Source organism: Coffea eugenioides, chromosome 5, assembly GCF_003713205.1.
Source record: "Coffea eugenioides isolate CCC68of chromosome 5, Ceug_1.0, whole genome shotgun sequence".
NCBI lineage: Eukaryota > Viridiplantae > Streptophyta > Magnoliopsida > Gentianales > Rubiaceae > Coffea > Coffea eugenioides.
This window is the reverse complement of record NC_040039.1, coordinates 46,203,044-46,222,685: the sequence shown is the minus strand read 5'-3', so window position 1 is coordinate 46,222,685 and position 19,642 is coordinate 46,203,044. Positions and strand designations below refer to the sequence as shown.

At 37.1% G+C, this 19,642-nt stretch overlaps 1 protein-coding gene across 1 annotated transcript; it reads right to left on the bottom strand.

The window, feature by feature from the left end:
• Nucleotides 1-588: 588 nt before the first annotated feature.
• On the bottom strand, nt 589-19,561 carry LOC113770105 (callose synthase 7). Its single transcript, XM_027314466.1, has 42 exons — nt 19,266-19,561; nt 17,642-17,742; nt 16,759-16,865; nt 16,566-16,653; nt 16,362-16,472; nt 16,111-16,233; nt 15,574-15,663; nt 15,347-15,438; nt 15,120-15,243; nt 14,176-14,310; nt 14,015-14,091; nt 13,839-13,926; nt 13,622-13,747; nt 12,771-12,888; nt 12,245-12,576; nt 12,109-12,161; nt 11,820-11,880; nt 10,246-10,327; nt 10,106-10,155; nt 9,937-10,023; nt 9,731-9,835; nt 9,434-9,528; nt 9,149-9,230; nt 8,900-9,063; nt 8,644-8,767; nt 8,433-8,536; nt 8,215-8,317; nt 7,958-8,109; nt 6,236-6,345; nt 6,031-6,150; nt 5,861-5,929; nt 5,573-5,759; nt 5,377-5,488; nt 5,053-5,175; nt 4,872-4,990; nt 4,691-4,774; nt 3,870-3,982; nt 3,569-3,798; nt 2,025-2,822; nt 1,888-1,938; nt 1,330-1,515; nt 589-1,088 (listed from the first exon to the last, which is right to left on the bottom strand). Exons 1-42 carry the CDS (start codon nt 19,474-19,476, stop codon nt 849-851), a joined length of 5,727 nt encoding a protein of 1,908 aa, XP_027170267.1. The 5' UTR covers nt 19,477-19,561; the 3' UTR covers nt 589-848.
• Between the last annotated feature and the right edge of the window lie 81 nt (nt 19,562-19,642).

Here is a 19,642-nt window from a genome sequence, read left to right as displayed (position 1 = left end):
GCGGTCGTGCGCGGCTGTGTGCGATCCGCTTCACTTTGAAGCCAATAGTGGTGAAAAACTTGGTCTGGTCTCAGACTAGCAAACAATGAGCACCAAATAACTAGCACTTTAGGAGTGATCATACTAGTTGTTTTAGTTGATTCTGATAATAACAAACCGACCATGTTAACCAGTAGATTATTACATATGCTGCTAATGTGTTGCAGCAATGTATCAGCGCCTTGATTCAAGCAAAGATGGCAAAATGAATCCGAATTGTATTTAGGGTTTTCCTTTTTCTCCAAGGCATACAACACCAATAATCTTATCAGGGTTGATTTGAGGAATAAGGATCAACGCAACGCAAAAGACCTTGGAACAGGTAAAAAAGGTCTATGCATGGATGGATGTCTGCATGCGTTTAAACGTTTCTTCTAATGTTATGACCAGGGATGCTATGAGGTACGAACAGGGGGCAAAAGTTGTAGTATAAACCTTGGAACGACAAGCACATATGTAAGAATGTTTTCGAGTCTGAATTTTCTCTAAAGAGTTTGGATATGGGATACCATGGAAAGTGGAAAGTAGTATATTCTCGGATACATCAGCTTAGGAATAGCTTACCAGATATGCAGGTAAAATTCTCTGTTCAGAAGTAATAACAGCTTTTAGCTACTGCATGGACGATGTATTTCTCATCCGAAAGAATATGACAGTGCCTACTCTCAACCAGAGATCTTAATGAAATTTGAGAATGTTTCATTCATCTTCTGTAGTAATGGAGTACAGGATCTTCTAATCCATAAGCTTGATATGAAAAGTGGGACAAGAATTCGAAACGATAGCAAGTGAAACATAGTAAGTAGTATTCAAGTGGATAATGCTCTTTCTTTCCTTCCTGCAAGAATCATTGAAATTTGAAGCCCCCTGCTAAATGCTTGGTTGAAGAGCAGCCGTGTTTGGAACTCTGATACGAAAGGGAACCAGGACAATACAGCAACCGGCGCGAATAAAACGAGGCCCATAATGCATTCATATGCTCTAGCCAGCTCCATCACTGAATCCCAAAAGCCTATTCCTTTTAAACAGGGCCTGATTGCTTGAGCGATCTTAAAGGAGAACCCAAGGCGTTAGATCACAACGAATGACGTGACAGCATATTCAATAAGTAAAGACTGACCGAATTCATAAATTGAAAGGTTGCGAGCAAATATTGTCTAATGCTTGTGTTCTTGGAATATCACTAACTATGCAGGTCAGGTTTGATAGCTACAAGAAACCAACCTTATACTTGTATCTCTACAGAATTTTCTGCAAAAGTACCTAAAAGCAAAAAAGAACTGAACTTACTAGAAGGATGGCCCAGCCTGTAGGCGCGAAGGCAAGAATAGCAGCAAATAGGTCTCTTATGGAGAGGCCACAGACGACAAATAAGACAGTCATAACTGATACAAATCCAAGGAACAATAGAGCTTTCAAGATCCTGAACATGAGCTGAAAGTCTGTGCCAAATTTTCGTCTGCCCACCGATACCATCTGCTCAAAGAAGATTACGCCAAAAGAAACTAAGAGCTGCCCAAATGACTAATAGATGAAACGAACAATAAGTTTCAAGCAACCTTAAAAAGTGCATGCTCCTCGTCCATAAAGGCTAAGGTGATAGCACTCAGGATTATACATGCATTTTTGTGGTTGCGTACATATGGACGGTTAAAATGTGATCCAAAAAGATAAAGAAAGTTTTATGTCAAAAAGGAACAGTATAATAAGGAGAAATGATGCCATGGGATTGTGTGAAATGGCAAGGTCTGACTGTCAATAAGCCTTAACTGATCAGACAGTATTAAAAGTATCTGTAGACATAATTAGATTCATCTATTTAGCAAAGCTCTGAAAATTGATGCGAACCTTTAAAGCAAGGAGTACAGTTGCCATGACAAACCAAGACAGTCCATAAACCTGAAAACATCATTTTCAGAAAATTGTAAGGTGGTGTGACATATAGAGTACAGAGGTGAGATAAAAAAAAAGCAGAGAATTTTCACCAGAAAGCTCGTGCTTCCATGAGATATATCAAGGTGATAAACAATTCCATATTGGTATATGAAAAAGCGAAGTGCAAGGATTATTTCAATCACTCTGCCCCTTATATTTGTGGATTTTAAGGGCTCCTGTTCTCCATCCCACCATGCTTCCCAACTTTTATCTGGTGATATTGCAATGCCACCACGATTTCCCATCCACCTTTTCCAGTCTGTCCAATCATCCACAGTTTTCACCCAATCGAACCCAGATGGATTGAACACAAAAGGGGCAAACAACCAGGAACCAACAACGAACCACATTGAAAATGTAACAAACAAATATAGAGTTGAATTGCGATATGATTTCCCATAGACCTCATAAACAATCAGTAATATCAACAATTCTAGGCCTTTCACAAAGTGACTGCGAGAATACATTCTGTAGTTTTCAGCAAACTTTGCATGAAAAACTACAAAACCTCGACCAGTAGCCCGGTACTTAGAACCTCCATGCAAAATTGTTCTACCAAAATAATGTGCTTTTGTTCCAAGATGAAATGTGAAGAACACGGACGAGAGTTGAAGCTGCATGATTATAAAATCACCCAGGGCATTACGAAATCCTCGTTCCAGGCCAATTTCCATAACCATGGGCAGCACTAGTAACAAACCAAGCTGAAACACAGACTGTGTAGCCAAAGCCTCTTCCAGTCCTTTGCTCTGGCGAACAGTTGGATCTTCCAAAATACGTCTTTCCAACCCACTAAGCACCATGTATAAACGCCCATATAGAAATATGTATACAGTGAGCACAGTTACCTGGAAAACAGATAAACTTTTAATCAAAGATCTACTCACAACCTAAGTATTCAGCATGAAGAAAACTATAAAGTAAAATGTAGAACAAAAAATTCTTGAAATGAGCAAGTTCAAGAAGTAAAGGATCAAGCTTAATTTGTAAAGCAATGAAAAAGCTTAGTAAGACTAGTTGATTGAAGAAAAAAAAAAGTTTTCAAGAAACAAAAGCAGCAAATTGGAAGTAAACAACCATCATCATATGCTGATCTTGCCATTTAATGGAAGGACGTGTGAGGAAGAGGAATCATTGTAACATTTTTCACGAAGCAACTAGCTAAATATTGAGTCTTATTAATGCTCTTGTCAGATTAACTTTATGAGCTGAACAATGTGTGAAAAGCAATATTTGGTTGTTAATTTCTTGACTGATGCATAGAACACCTCACAGACTAAATTTGCAATCATCCAAATTGACGTAGAGGTCCTGCTGGACAAGCTTTTTCATAGTGATCTTTTCTTTATGGATTTTTTTTTTCTGTTTTGTTTCTTTATCAGTTGATATGCGACGTCCATATAAACACCGTACTTAATTCATATATGCCACACCCTAAAGGAAAGAAGCATAATTTACAGCAAATTAGCTCCTGAAATTACAACAGTTACTTTTCCAGATTTAAAAATTTTATATTGTCAGAATCTAAAGATTTACTGTATATTTTTAGATATTAAAGAAGAAAAGTAGTGCAATTGAGACAGCTATTACTTACCATGCTACTTAAGTAAAAGCCAACAGTAGTGAAGTAGAATGACAACATCCTAAAGAAGTCGAATCCACGTCCAAGCCGATAAACATCACGACTGAGCGTCTGTTCTCCATTTCCATTTGCAACCTTTGCCTCAAATTGAGATATCTGATTCATCCCCACATCACGCCCTTTCCCCACCTGAATGTATTCATGATGCGTTACATATCCCCCTCTCAGAGTTGAATTGTAACCTGAAGCAATCAACCCATTCAGTTGGCCAATAATGCTTATCATACGGTTAGTCTTAAAGAATAAAAACAACCTGCAAATATATCTTCGCTCAAGTTAATAATTTTTGATGCCTTGCTTATGCCACCCCTGGTTATATGAAAGATTCTATCGAAAATATCAGGATGTCCGTAGTGGAACCGTACCCTGTGAGACATAAAACGTAATCACATCAACTGAAAGCAACAACGCTCAGATACTGTCAATCAACTTACTTTAATCACTTAATGCCATTTTACATTAGATTTGTTGCACTTTCTGTTGCCAGAAATATCACATTTTCTCATAAGCTAATTGACTAATATATAACTTTACAAATAGAATAGAGCTGGCCTATGAAACAAGTAGATTAGATCGTAGATATCTAAGATTTGCCAACTTTCAAGAAATTAAAAGTTGAGGGAGCTATAAAATATGAAACAATATTCTATAAAGAATTCATTGCAACGTTACACTCTGTGCATCTATTTAACCTCCATATGGTTGTGGAAATGATAATCCTAAAATTCTCCTGGTACATATACACACCAAAATCCCACTGAAGCATTTAAGCAATAGAATTTGTGTACTGGACAGGAAACAAGAATCAAATTAAACAGCAGAACTACACTTCAGTTACTAAGCAGAAATACATGAAATAGGCACTGCAAATCATATCCCTAGTGAATTGAGATTATGTGGCCACTTATTCGTCCGATGAATCCGCAGCAAAAACCAAAACCAGATTCAGACCGCCTTCTTGTGATTTTTTTTGATATGCAGACATTGACAGAAGCATTTGACCTAGTTCATACTGGACGTGGTACATCCTTTTTCCGAGGACTAAAGCAATAAGAGGTTTCAAAGAAACATTACCTGAGAGGGTTAGCCAAAATTCGCTGTCCAATAGTCACAAAACTTGTTTCCTGATTGGACATGAACCAAGCAAGTGAAGAAACACTGCAAATTGGGAAGAGCCAATGTGAGTATATAACAATCTATAATCGAATACATATTCAGATTAAGACAAACTTTGGTGCCAAAAATGCACGCCAACCTTCCAGTAAATATATGCTCCCTCAGTCCCAATATTGTTGGTGTTCGTTGTCCGTGATGAATCTTTTGAAGTTCCTCCAATACATTTCTCATTTTGAATGCTTCCTCAAAATAGTTGTCCTACAGGAAAACAGTAAGCAATTTGGCACTTTATATAAATAAAGGAAAAATGGGGAACCTACCTGATTCATGTCTATAGTCTGCAAGGCTTCTCCACGGGTAAATATAATGGCATGATTTTGATTTTCAGGTTTCCCTTCACCAATTTCTGTTGGAGGCCCAGGAAGTTTAATACGGTAGATTTCCTGATGTTCCAATAGACGATGAAATTAAGAAGATATTCCTTGATAATGACAAAAGGTGAGCATTTGTCTATTGGAACCCAGTGATATAATAATTCACAAAAAAAAATGAAGATATAATAATTCATAATCCTATAAAAACTTAACCATAACTTTTAAATAACTGTGTTTTATTTTGCAATTTGGCATAGTTAGACTTCATACCTCATCCAACTTATTCCCTCCCTTAACAAGAACAGAATAATAATGCTTGACAGATTTCCCAGCAACTGTGTCCTCTACTTCATCTATATAAGCAACACGAAGAGATGGATACCTGTAGTAGTTTGGACACTTCTGTCAATATTTTAACCATTATTTGCAGTTATAAGGCATTTAAATTTAGACCTTGAACACTTACGTCAACATGAGATTGAGAATGTTAACATAACAACTACGATCTCGACTTTCACTGGATTTCTTCTGAGCACCATAGATTTGACAAGACACAACATAGGTAAACTTCAAATCTGCCAAAGCTTGTGAACGCCTCTTAAGCTTCCTTTGAGATTCATGGCGCACAACTGCACGATAACTGGCAAATATTTCTGCAAGTGAAACGAGCATTATGTTTTATGAGTGTGTTACACAAATATGAGCACACAGTAACATGAACCAGCGTTTGAAACATGATTCCTGAAGCACCAACCATTCTCATTAGCCTCATCCAGAAAACATTGGAGCTCTAGAGCTTCCCTGTGGTACATCATCCCTCTGACTGGCCCCAGATGGAGAGAAACAAGTTGGCATGATAAAGAAATACATAATCATATCCCTGAAAGAAAGAGAAAGTAACGCAAGAGTTCTCTATTTATGAACCTGTTCTGGATAGCGTCTGCCCGCGATAAGATACCCACTGGCGTATCAATTCTGGTCTGTCTTTCTCAGTATATCCCCACCCTGAATCTTTGACTCTTTCTTCAAAATTTCTCCATTCATCTGTGAAGATGCAACATGAATTGATGAAAATGTCTGTTTAACCAATAATTTTTCTGCACTTTATTGCTGTCAAACTGTAACTTACCAGGATATATTTTCTGAAGGTAAAATAAAATTGAGATTCCATCTTCATTTTCCTGGTTAAGCTCCTCTTCTGAATAGAAAACATCTTCCCTATAATATGGAGTCAAGATGCTGAATAACAAGAGAGAACTTGGGTCAGAGAGTGCTCCAATCTCCAATACACCAAAAGTGACATGCATGGGGTAATCATCTGTGATGACCCAGAAGTAAATCAGCAAATGATGCGAGGATTTCTGGATGGAAAGAAAAGTCCCTATATAGTTGTTATGTCTTCACTCTTTAAAATCCTATATTTTCTTAAGCCACAAAATACAACAAAGTCATTTTAAAATATTCTCATCAACAGGAAGCTGTTTCAGTAGTCCAAATCAGGAACTCTAATCTAAACTCTACAGCATCACCAGGGGGATCTTGTTCAAAAGTTTCCCATGTCAGATTTCCAGTACGCTTGGTCTAAAAAAAATATGTAAATGCTGCCTACAAAGTCATGCTGCACATAATTCGTGTCAAACTTTTCCATCATCTTACGATTGCCCTTGTAGCACTTTGCCCACTTAATAAGCCACAGATTGCTTACCCTAGTTTTGGTTTGAGAAACAAGTCAGAAACCATCTGCATCTATGGTTATAATTTATAAAGACTCAGTCTCCCTTGTTTACTTGGGGTAGTTTAATGCTCATTGTCTTTCTGAATCTCATTTACAAGATTTAAGGTTAAATCTTAAAGTATCTATCTCTGCCATGAAACTCCCATCCCAAATTAAAGCTAAAACTGGCAAAGAGGAAAGCCAAAAAGCTACAAATGAAAAGCATAATTCCCTTGATTTTCTGTTCATGTTTCACATTTGTGATCCTAGGATGATTTGTAAGCAGTTGCAACAACAGTTAGCCATACTTTGTCTCAACAACTAAGGTCGACCCACTATGACTGCAGAGATGTGTTGAAAGTTGGAGGATCAACATTCCAGAACTCTGGAAAAGTCCCACGTACATATTTTGACTCTCATAAATACTTTACCAGCTGGAAGCAACTACTGCTTGGCCCACAGGCATCCATCCAGTCACACATTTAAGCTTTACATAAATACTTGTAGTTAGTCCTTTACATGTGTTTTTGGCAGGCTTTTGGGTCAGTAGAGAAACACTTAAGCGGTTGGTGACTTTGATAAGTGCTGCACAAGGTAGTATTCTTGCAGTGTAAAAAGCTACCAGTCGTATATCAAATTGATAAGAAATTATTGTTTACACTGCAGAAGTAATCACACTACAGCTTTTCTCTCTTCTTGATGGTTATAAGATCTCTTTCAAGGAAAAATGTCCCTTTTATTTCGAGACAGTAAGGCAACATAGGACACATTTTTCCCGCAGGTTCAATGTTCGAAACACCTTCACCGTTCCCTTCTATTGAAAAGGGCAACGTCGTTGATAATATGGCACAGACTGTAGACAAACTTCATTCATAAGAGTGGGAAGATTTTCAGTTTTTTTTTTCTTATTTCAAAAACCTGTATTTTATATCTTCTGCTATCTACAATATAAAGGGGTAAAGCTACATTTTCTTTATTTCTTTACAATTTAATTCGATTTTCTTAGATGGAGACAATTTTGCCGCTCTGACAGCTATTATTCAGGACGTTAACCAAAGAGAACTCACAATCAATAAAAGTGACAGATATTGTCACCATAAAAGCAAGTATTTCAAAACAACTTTAACTAAAACTAACCTAAAAGAGAGCATGTTGCGAACTTTTGGAGCACTTGGCATGTTCATAAAAAGGGAGTTTGCAAAGAAAGTGATTCGACGACGAGCTTCCAAATTCGTAGGCACATTTATTGCAGACTCCTTCACAGTCAGAAGTAAATGAAGCCTGACAGCCTATGCACAGAAGAAGGATGTAGATGAAGTAGAAGCCTAAGTATAAATAGGATCAATAGAAGAAAAGGAAACTATAACAGAAGCAAAAGACTGACTGCCAAAAACCTTTTCTCTCCAACCTCTGTGCCCAGTGAGCTCAAAGTTCATGTTTTCAAACCTCTGCTCTTTTCTCTCATTCTGGTTCCCTGGTGGACCTCTACTTACGATCCTAGACAAAAACAAACCCAGAGCATATCAAGAATAAGGGGCACTTCTCAAATGCAGACATAGTTAAATACAAAATATGGCAACTAAGAACCCATATTTACTGATAACATGCTTACTCATGTCCCTTATACATAATGTCATGAGTGATAATCTCCACAATATCCTGAACAACATTGATAACCTGGGATTTATATAGCTCCCCGTCCTCATGATCTGTTGTCTGCAAAACATATTAGTAGAAGCATAAGGATAACATCCTAATGTATTGCTTTGCTGGTAATAGATTTGAATGCTGAGGGAACAGAAAAACTACAATGCTAAACTCACCAAAAGAAATAATAATTTCTCTAGCTTATCATTGAGAAAAGGCAGCCCACTCATTTGGAACTCGCTCAAAAATCTCCCTCCCTCCATGCTATCATCTACCTCTTCACGTATCCGAGTAATGATCCTGTAATAAGAAAAGAAGCTCTAAGAGTCACAAGCATTATGAACGCGAGGCAAATGAAAAATACTGCCTCTTATCATGAAAGAAAAGATGGATCTAGCTTTTCAGCATTCAAATCCCAATAATGTGCCATACTGTTTATCCTCGCTCTCTCTGAAAAGGCTCTCTAATATATATCCGAGTGTCTGATAGCATTCAGTGACAGCTGAACGCATAAAGTCATCACTGGCAATCTTGTTGAACAGGTCAATATCATCCTTTCCTTTATAATCTTTTGCCATGTCTAGCGCTATCGGAATCTAACATGTATAGGTAAAAATGTGAGATTTCCAAATACATGAATTGTATTATCAAAATGAAATGCAGTAACCATCAACTATTCACCTTACTAGCAAGCAAGAAAGGCGGCCACTGGATCACAGAGATGTCACTTGCCACATATGGTACAAGCAGCAAATCTCTCTCCCTGACAATTTGAATTTTAAACAGAAATCATTTATTCCTAAAACCTTATTCAGATGACTTTATGTGATGCATATCTAATGACAAGAAGCCAGAGAAAGCAGATGGATAGTCCTGGAATTGATTAAAAAATAGGTGATGAACTTGAGTAAAAAGCAAATGATGTGCAATATTGAAAATGAAGAACCTTATAGAACAAGTCCAAACCTGTTGGTGATCAAATCCTCCATTCGCATCGATAGTATGAACTCATTCCACACCTGAGAAAATTTTGAAACACTCTTTCTATCCAATGAAGTTTCCTGTCAGAACCCATTGGGCCTCAATCAAATTGAAACAGATGGCTAATTGTAATAGTGAAAGGAAAGGAAAGGAAAGGAAAATGTTAAACCCAAAAATTTGATGCAACAAAGGGAAAAAATGCTTGTCACTGTATTTAACAATTTACACCATTTGAAGCCTACCATGAAATATGAAGGACAGTGTCAGGAGAAAGTGAACTACCTGCTTACGTTGTTTGATTTCCTCTTCTGAAGATGGCACAAGACAGTCAATGAAAGCAGAAGGAATAGCTTCAAATCTTGACCTTAACATTCCCAATGTCCTTATCTAAGAATTGAAAAAAGTATTTTTAGAGGATGGAAACAGCAAGATTATAGTGCCACCAAGGGATATAAAGGAGGAATAAGTAAGCAAGAAATAGCACTTACCTCGCCAAGGTGGCTGAACACTCCATATATACCGCCAATAATTGTATAGAATATAGCATACCAAATTTGTGTATCCATGAGATAAACCTACGAACCAATCAATTTTGTTAATGATTTATAGATGCTAGAATAGCTTTCCTCCTGATAAATGATCCTCCTATGCACCTACCAGGATGATTGGAGCCCAGATAGCAATCACAACACCGATATTATAATTACCTGCATCATGTCCAATTCCCAGTTCACAAAATTGCACCTGAGAATGAAAAGCAAAGTACAGAGTAGCTAAAAAGGCCACAAAGACATTACCATGCGGGAAGAACTCATGCCATTCATAATTACCAACTCTCAGATCCATTATGACCTTAGTTGGTTCAACCAGTGGCAAAATCTACCAAAAATGAACAAAACAATGGAGTAAAGTCAGACTTGAGCAATTTGACATAACTGCAAATCCAGAAGGTTATATGGAACATTTTGAAGTGCCAATAAACACTTCCATCTCCTTTTAGTTTCTAAAGACTTGCTGGATAATAGATGTCTTTTCGACAATTGGTTAGGTTGCTCCAAAGATAATGTAAATTTAGAGCCTCAACCTTAATTCATCTAAGTGTGAAGGTGATAAATGGTGTCCAATCTTCACACCTATCCAGTTGAGTCAGATGCCTTTTTATATTCTAACATAAATTGTTAGTGCATCAAAATTGGTATCCATAGTTCAGCAAACCATGATCCTCACATCACAAATCCTTCGTTGTTCATCATGACTATTGATAAAAACTAAGTGCCCCCTGAACAACTCCAAAACAATGATAACATTTAGGCAAGTACTTAAAAAATTCAACTTCTACATAACTTCCATGGAAATTTTCCAAAGAACAAGAGGATTGATGGAAAAAAATGGTCACAGAAAGATAAGGCACTCAATTAGGATGGAGAACAACTGAAACTTGTTGCAGTTTTGGATGAGTAACATAAGCAATAGGAAATTTCACAGCTGACTGACGTCAAGTTGATGGTAAGGCGTAGGGCTACAATAAGGTTTGCTAAGGATGTGCAGTGATGACAATAAAGTCTGAACTACCACTTCCAAATCTTTGCAGAATTGTCTGTAACAAGGTAGCCAGGGTTGATAATTGAACAACAAAGCAGCAACAGTTGGACAGAGTGTGGTGTTCAGATGGGCATTACAAGATTGAGAAAGGAGTAGTTTTCAGGCTCAGTTGGCCTTCTCAATGAAGCTCAGTATACATAACGGGGAATTATATATGGAGCTGAAAGAGATTAAGGTGGACAGTGTCTCAGTTAAGTCCAGTTGAGAAGTTTAGTGGAATGAAGGGAGGAAATCCTTCCCTGCAAATCTGTCTGCAGAACTGCAGCAAAGTATGCCATACATATGGCCAAGAACTTGAGAAAAAGGAAAGCAATTCCAATCAGTTGGGGTTGGTCTAAAATGCTTGGAGAAGATACAGACCATCTATTAGTCTACCATCATAAAGCAGCTGACAGGTCTAATTTTTAGATCTACTTCTTCTGAAGCCAAGTGAGGCAATGAACCTACTCAGGTGCTGGAGAACTAGTTTGGAAGAATCAGAGTGACAAGAAGCTTGGCAACTAGCTTCTTGAGTGTGCTGAAGACTAGCCAGAAAGGAATAGAATAGCTTTTGAAACTAAAAACCAATTTGGAAAGATTAAAAAAAAAATTGCATCGTTGGTTCATATGTTGGCCCCCTAGGTAAATCTCCACATCAAGGTATATGCCAACGGTTTTCTAAGAGAAGTTATAAATATTCATGCTATATTCACTGTATACAGGTTATGGTAGTAAATAATGAGTATTGCTTGTCAAAAAAAGGAATAACTAGCGAAGCGGATATTATCACCTCAACATAGTAGCTGAATGCTAACTTGCTTATCACTAACATTATCCAGAAAAATGTGTACCTGAGTGGAGGAAGAAAATATTCATTTTTTGGTTAGAGAGAAGTAATGATTACACACACCCTTCCCCAACCCCCAATCTTTATCCAAACAACAGCATGATTAAAAAAAAAAAAAAAAAAAGTAGGAAGCAGTAAGACATGCGTATCCTTGCTGCTGTGGTATAAAATTAGTACACATTTTACATGATGGTATGTATATATGAAAAAATAGAAGAATCTTATATCTTACTTCAGAAGCGAGAACACGTCTTCATGCATGCCTCTTCCAACATATAGCTTTGGCTGGAAGTCAAAGTTGCCACATATGAAAACCATACATATTGAAACTACATTCACTAGAAGCAAAAAGAGCTGTGTGTTCTTACTTGAGCCCACCACATTAGAAGGATAATGACATAACTATTCGAACGCTCCAGGGTTCTCCGCAAATAAGGAACCAGAAATAGGACAGCAGCCAATATGTTTGGTATTAAGTAGATTGCAACACAATAGTTATAGAGTGACTGGTAGAGCCAAGATCCTCCAAGATTACTAAAAAACCTGACAAGTCCAGTTGGATTCTCAACAGATCTAGAGTATGCAACTGGCATGACTACAACCCAGAAAGCTGCAACTGCAAATTTCAGGAGGTAGCGAAATATCTGGTTACATTTCAAGCTCCTCCATGCACGCAAGCTAAGAACTATATCCAGAGTTGCTGCAGTAATAATGGCAGAAAGAAAACAAAATGATGTTATCCATGCTCAAGAGGAATGAGGCATTATACACTCATAAAGAAGAAAATCTTTAACGCTTCCAATGGTAAGAAGAAAACAAGAAGAGTATCACCAAATTGAAATTGTGATATAAGACATAGGCAAACACAAGTACTGAGTAAGTTTTAGCTGATACCTCGCAGAAAATTTAGAACAGCAGCGGTAATGAAAATGCTCAAAACGCTCCTTATCACATCTGCATCAAAAATTCCAGCTAAGGACCCGTCCCCATGCCATGCAACAATAATCATTGCCTGAAACCATAATTAAAAGCAAAACAAGAAGGATAAAAGAGTCAGCTAATATAAGAAGAAAACTGTCAAAACTAAAGGAGTTTTAATGCTTTTCTCCACTACATTACTAAGACATCAATTCATGAATCTCTTATTCTGTGCATTTTTATTCCCAAAATATCTCCGTATCTTTATTTTGCTTCTCTTTCTTCCTCATCTCAATATATTTTGCTTAGCTTATAAAACCAGGAAGATTCCTACAGGCTTGTTGGAAGATGACCCTGTCCCATCTATGGACGTTTAATAGATTGTCAGAGCTACCATTCTAATGTTGCAGCATCATCAAATCATATTGCTAGATGCCCTCTGACCGTACTGTGTCCTATATATCAAATGGCTTGCCAATATCATCAGAAATAGTAATTTAAGTATTATCAGTCATCGAGTCTACCTGCCAAGGTGACAATACAATTTCAACCAGAAGATACGGTAGCTTTAGGAGTAGCTATGAAGTGCTTCCATGAGTATTATCTCTCAAACATTATAAGGGGTTTAATAGGTCCATATACATTTATAATTATTTATTCAAGATTGTTTTTTCCAATTCTGCCTCACAATGAGTATTTGTTTTTCTCTCGTGTCATCTTCTTTCATTTGTTATGCTGATGACTTTGAGAAGATGGAATGGCCAAAAAACATTTACCCAAAGTATTATTCAAGTTACTTAAATCATATTTATGGCACTCGGCAGTACCTGGAGAGCCAAAATAAAAAAGATCCACAGTCGATCAAAACTTCTGTAAAGGTGCCAAAATGTTCGGACTTCAACAAAATTCGTCTTGGGCTTTCTTTTTCTTGCTCCAACATGGTGACCACCACTCTACAAGTAGATGCTCACTCAGTAACAATAGAAAAGGTGTGAAGAGAAGAAATACTATGTCAAAAACACCATACCATGTATATAGACATACCACATTTTCTGGCTGTTTATCATCCGAATGCACAAAAAAATGTGAGTTTTTATCCATTGGCCATCCTAACTTAAAGCATTTTCCTGACCTAAAAAAGAAAGGAAGGCCAATTTACAAATCAAACAACAAGAGTTTACATGAAGCTCAAGATCAATCCTCCTAGTAAAAGAAATTACCAAAAGTACTCATTTAGGTCATCATAGTTTCTCCACACTGAATGACTTGCTTTTCCAGTTCTGTTTCTCCTGACTTCCTTTTCCAGTGAAGATATTTCCGTTAGGTGATAAAGCATGCTAATACATAAATCAAAGAAAAGGTAGCATTTTCTGTTAATCACCTTCCGCAGGACATCATATAAAGGAGTTATAACCTCCTGCAGGAAATGCTCCTCACTACGTGATGCTAATTGATATGCATCTCCAGTGACAGTGTGAGTATCATCGAATAAAATTCCTTGTAGCTCATTTGCCATCTTTACTCTCAGAAAACAAGAAATTAGGACCATAAAAAGAGACAAAAGTAAGCAACCAGCAGAATTAATGACTGATTCTGCTGTAACTAGTAAGATTTTCCAACCAAAAACAAGATGAAAGACTGAAACTGAAACTTTGTATATAACTGCAATCATTTACCACAATAGTTCATCAACTTCATTCCAATTTCTGACATCCATGTTCTGATGCAATCATTAAAAAGAAATTCGACTAACAAATTCCAATTACTGAAGATTCTTGGTTTAACGATCAAGATACTGTACTACACCTAGTATCCATAGAAACCAACTTTTGCAGCAACAGGATGAATTGATCTTAATGGTCACCCTTGTCCAGTGGCATCCAAGCAGACCCAACCAGAAACACACCCTACTGGTTTAATAGGTCCATATACTTTGTGAAGCCAGATTGATGGTTAGAAAACAAGCAGTAAAATACCAAGAAAGAAATGATGATTTCCTCTTAACAGAGAAATCTATTACAAAGATTAACACTACTGAATTTGATAACAAGAAGAGTCATGCCTACACTGACAAAGAAGTTCGATAATTTTGCAGCATCAAATAATGGGGTGAAGCTACAATTATCAGAAACTGAACTATACTGGAGAAGTTTAGTAAATGAAATAGGATGTCAAGTTTCGTTAACTATCATTTTGATGAGAAGAACAATGGAAAGAAGAAATTAAATAAGAGAGGAAACTAAAGAAAAGGCAAAATAATTCTAAGAAGAAAAAAGTCATATACATACAACTCCGGGTAATATATGCAAAAAACAAAAAACATACTTTGTGGAAAATATAACAGAGGCACTCTGGCATGAAACGAATATTCGAAGCTTCACCCCAGATAAGAAGATAAAGTCCAATGTATAGCAGCTGCAACTGTTGCTTGTTTGAACCATGTGGAAATCTGCGATAGGAACAAAGTAAAGGTCAAAAAATGAACTGTGGCAGACCATATTGAATTTGCAGGATCTAGTATCCGCTTCGTTTAGCTACAACTAGCAGCTTACACGAGATTAGAGGTACAGTGTAAGTATTTGCACCACGACTCATAATTTTTGAAGATTTTATCCAGTAGTCTCTGGACTGAGTTATCAGCCAACTGCAACAATTTTTGTTTGAACCATCAAAGCATGAAAATGAAAGTTGAAAGGGAAAAACAGAGAAGGAAATAGTTTCTCCCTGCTTCTATAAACTTGTTCAAATTGATGCTTATGAAGCAACAACTAAGTCTTACCTGCTCATAATGGTCATCCACCCTATCTCGTATGTCCATATTTGCAAGCAATAATATCAAGTGTTCTCGTTGATTTGCTACATTTCCCTTCTACATTCCCCAAAATGCGGTCAGACAACATAGAAAGATAAGCTGACCAGTATTGAATGTCAAACTCAACAGGGAAGTTAAATAAGAATTTCACAGAGAGAGATAAAGTGAAATGAACAATCCTACGAGTATTGATCCTCACTACCAGATCGGAAAGCCAAACTCATTGAAACAGAGATGAATATGCTACTGACATTGGCTTATTAAATCCTAAAAACCTATGACTTCTCCAGATAATCATATGCAAGGTAGCAGCTCTGTTGTTCTGGATTGGGAAACAACATGCTCTGAATAAATTAGCACAATCACAGCCAGAAACAAGGAATGAAGTCTGAAAGTAACTTAACACCATAAAGCAGTGGACTTAGCATCAAAATGAAAAACCAGGTCCTGGTGATTGCATTCTTGATTCTGGAAGAGTCGTCTAAAGTGTGCTCTTGAAGTTACCTGAAAGCCAAAGACGAGGTAAAGCCATTCAAGAATATCGTTGACTGATTTATACTTGTTCTCTGGCAGCCGGATTGAAGGAAGATTAACCACATTCTGTAAAGCTCGATGTGCTGCATTAATCTAATGAAGCAAATAAGAAAAGTTATTACGATGGCTAACAGAGAAAGAGCACGGATAGATACATTCAAAATGAGCTGGTCAAAAGGTACTATTAACAGTAAGATCGTCATGCACTGTTGTAATACAACCTCAGGAAGTTCCATAACCGCTGGTTTAATTCCAGCTGCATATAATGGAAGAATGTTATAGTGCTCATATTGTTCTCTCTTCTTCTCAACCTCTTCAGCGTATCGGTGTATCTACAAGCCTCAAACAGTTCTTATTAACTCTCAAACCACAAGCTGAACATTATTTTGAACTCACGAAGAGCTGCAAAACTACATAAATCATACCTCAGGGTCAATCCTGTGAGAAGGTAGCATTGCCTTGATCACATCATACAATACAGTTGCAACCTGGCACATCTTAGCCATCTCCTCTCTTCAAAGAGCAGGGATAAACAAAGAATTCATGAGCAATTAATAAAATAAGTAAGTATCAAAGAGAATATATGTTTTTGTTCCATAAAAATTAATCACTACTCACGGTCTTTTTGTATACTGGCCCTCTTCAATGTTTTGCTCATAGTAGCTCTTGTAATATCTTAGGACTTTTCTGGGATCAGTTTCTGGTCCTCTACCCTGTTCTTCATCCTGAAAACAATAAAAATTTAGACGTGCTCCAGTTTCAACGTTATCCCTCTTGTCAGGAAGTGTAAATTACTATAGCTAAGTGCTCAACTTAATGGAAGCACCGCATCTTGGATGCCTACTGATGTCTATTCCGAGCTACCATCTACCTTATTCTACAGTGCATGTCTCATCAGAAGGAGTTCACTTTGCGAGAACTATTTTGATAGATTTGGGAAAACAGAAAATTTGTTCCTAAAACCTTATCAAGCATCTAAGAATATTCTAACAAACTTCTATTTCTTCCATCCCAAGCTCAACATTTGCATACACTTGACTATCATCCAAATCTCAAATGTTTGGCACCCTTTGACTGTAACCAATCTGCCATGGAGTAGCCTCAACGATGTCACAGGTAGAACAATTGTCGTACTTCAAGATCTAATGAAGTGGTAAAGAAAAGAAGCAAAAAAAAGGCTGAGATTACAAAGTTTCTAAGCATTTTCATATAGCCATTTTTATTCTGAGAGAAGCTAGCAGAATGTAAAAGTGGACATATAGGAAAGGATTGAGGACAATTACACTTTTCATGACAGCTGAATAAGCATTTAGTGGTCAAAGTTTAGAAGTAACTTCCACTGAGAAAATATTTTAAGCCAAATGAAACATGAGGAGGAAGGACACCAACACTTGGGATACTTCAATAGCACAATGAGATTGCATATGTCTAGTGAATGATCACCAAGAAGAAAAAGACCACGCTTAGCATAATAAAAGAAGTCCAAAAATATCAGGTCTACCCTTTCAAGTTTGCGCAACAGGTAGGTCTTAAACTGACGAACACCACGGCCAGTTGAACTTGGATCCATCCTGTGAGCTCTTTCGAATGCACGGAAGCGGCCTGATCCCAAAATAGAATCATAAGAAACTGAAAACATATTGATGAGGAATAAGCGATTCATGAGATGTACTTACAAGCAAAATGCCTTCTATGAAACTTTTACATGGGCTAAATGACAACACATTTTAGGAAGGCATGCAACCAAAAAAACAAAATTAATCACTGAAGATTAATGTTTGCTCTATATCATTTCAGAGGTGCACAGGCCGCCACCAAAAAAACAAAATTAATCACTAAAGATTAATGTTTGCTCTATATCATTTCAGAGGTGCACAGGCCCAAAGCATTATTCTCCACATCTAACATCCTTTCTGAGAGTAAAACTACTATGGTAAACCCACTAAGGTTGTAACAAGAATGACCTTTTGGTTTTTTGTAGACTATCCATTATCCATTCCCCATAGGAAGAGGTACCACTATTGCACCGTTGTTTCTCAAATTATTTTCTAAAAAGGCATTTCAGATGCCTTTCATCCTTAATTTTAACAAGCACAAAACTTAAAAAGGAGGCTTAAAGACAGTGACCAAATCATCAGTTCTATAGCAGCAGTTCAAAATGCTCAGACAAGAGTGATTCAAGTTTGATTGAGCCAATCCTGAATTAACGTTTTGTGAATGTTGGTTCTATAAAATATTCCTGCTTCAGGAAGATGATGTCTGATTAGTTGCTTCACCGCCCAGTCAAGAGTCCTAAACACAATCGTACAAAAGTCTTTCTTAACTCATGATAAGGGGTTAATTGAAGATCCTCAGGTGCATAATCATTCCTTTTGTCTTTCATAATGTTATTACATGAACAAATCTGTCTAACAAAAGAATAAAATTGCATCTCTGTGTAGCCTTTTTAGCATGTCTCATTGTAATAGGTGATACCACAGACATGTTGAATGAATCACCATGTGCTGAGTAAAACATATCAACAACATATAGGTTTATTATTTTGATTAAAGGAAGTTAATCACATCAGCAACGCATGAACAAAAACATGATCGGCAAAATCCTTTAAAAGGTAAAAGATAACTGATCCTGGAAGTAAGTAATGAGCACAGAAATTTCACAATAAGTCAAGCATCATCGGACGTCATGCTTATAATTTTCTCAAACCATCTTCAAAAGGGGATTTTGTTAGATACTGAGAATTTGAGGAAATTGACCTGGCTTATACAAACATCAACATATTAACATGCTCATTGTCACTTCATTTAGCCTTCTCAACAGAACCAATTAATTAAAACAATCTAATTCTAAAACAAATCAACTAACTAAACCAAAACTAATCCACGGATTGTACTCCCTTTTGCTTTCCTATAGTTATGTACACTTTTATGACCGCTGTATTCTACGCATTACAACTGAGCACTAACATTTCCATTAATCAAACAAACAAAGCAAAACTATGCACCAAAAAGCGACCTGATCATCAATGAATAAAAGTGTGGACAGCAATTATCAATATCATTAGTATAATCAATATTGGTGGGGCATGAAGTATGAAGAATGAAGCATGAAACAAAGTTACTTACAATGAAAGGCAATCCCGGGATTGTCATTTTCAATCTCATTAGCGACCCTGAGAGTAGGAGCAATGGAGGCCAAGGACGATGGCACCAACTCGCTGTCGGCTACGTTTCTGTCGGCGTCATTTTGTTCCAAATATGTGGGAAGCCTAGTGTAAGTCCTCCGAGGCCGCCCGCCTTCCACTTCATCGTTCCTCGTCCCACTCGAACTCGCCATAACTCCACCACCACAACCACTATCACCACTAAATGATTATGATGATAATCGAGATGATGAAGATTCTGAGCAACAATAACTAGAGTGATGCTCAAGAAAGTGCAAATTCCCATCTCTACATGAACATGAAAGTATATATATATATATGAGCACTAGATACTTTGGC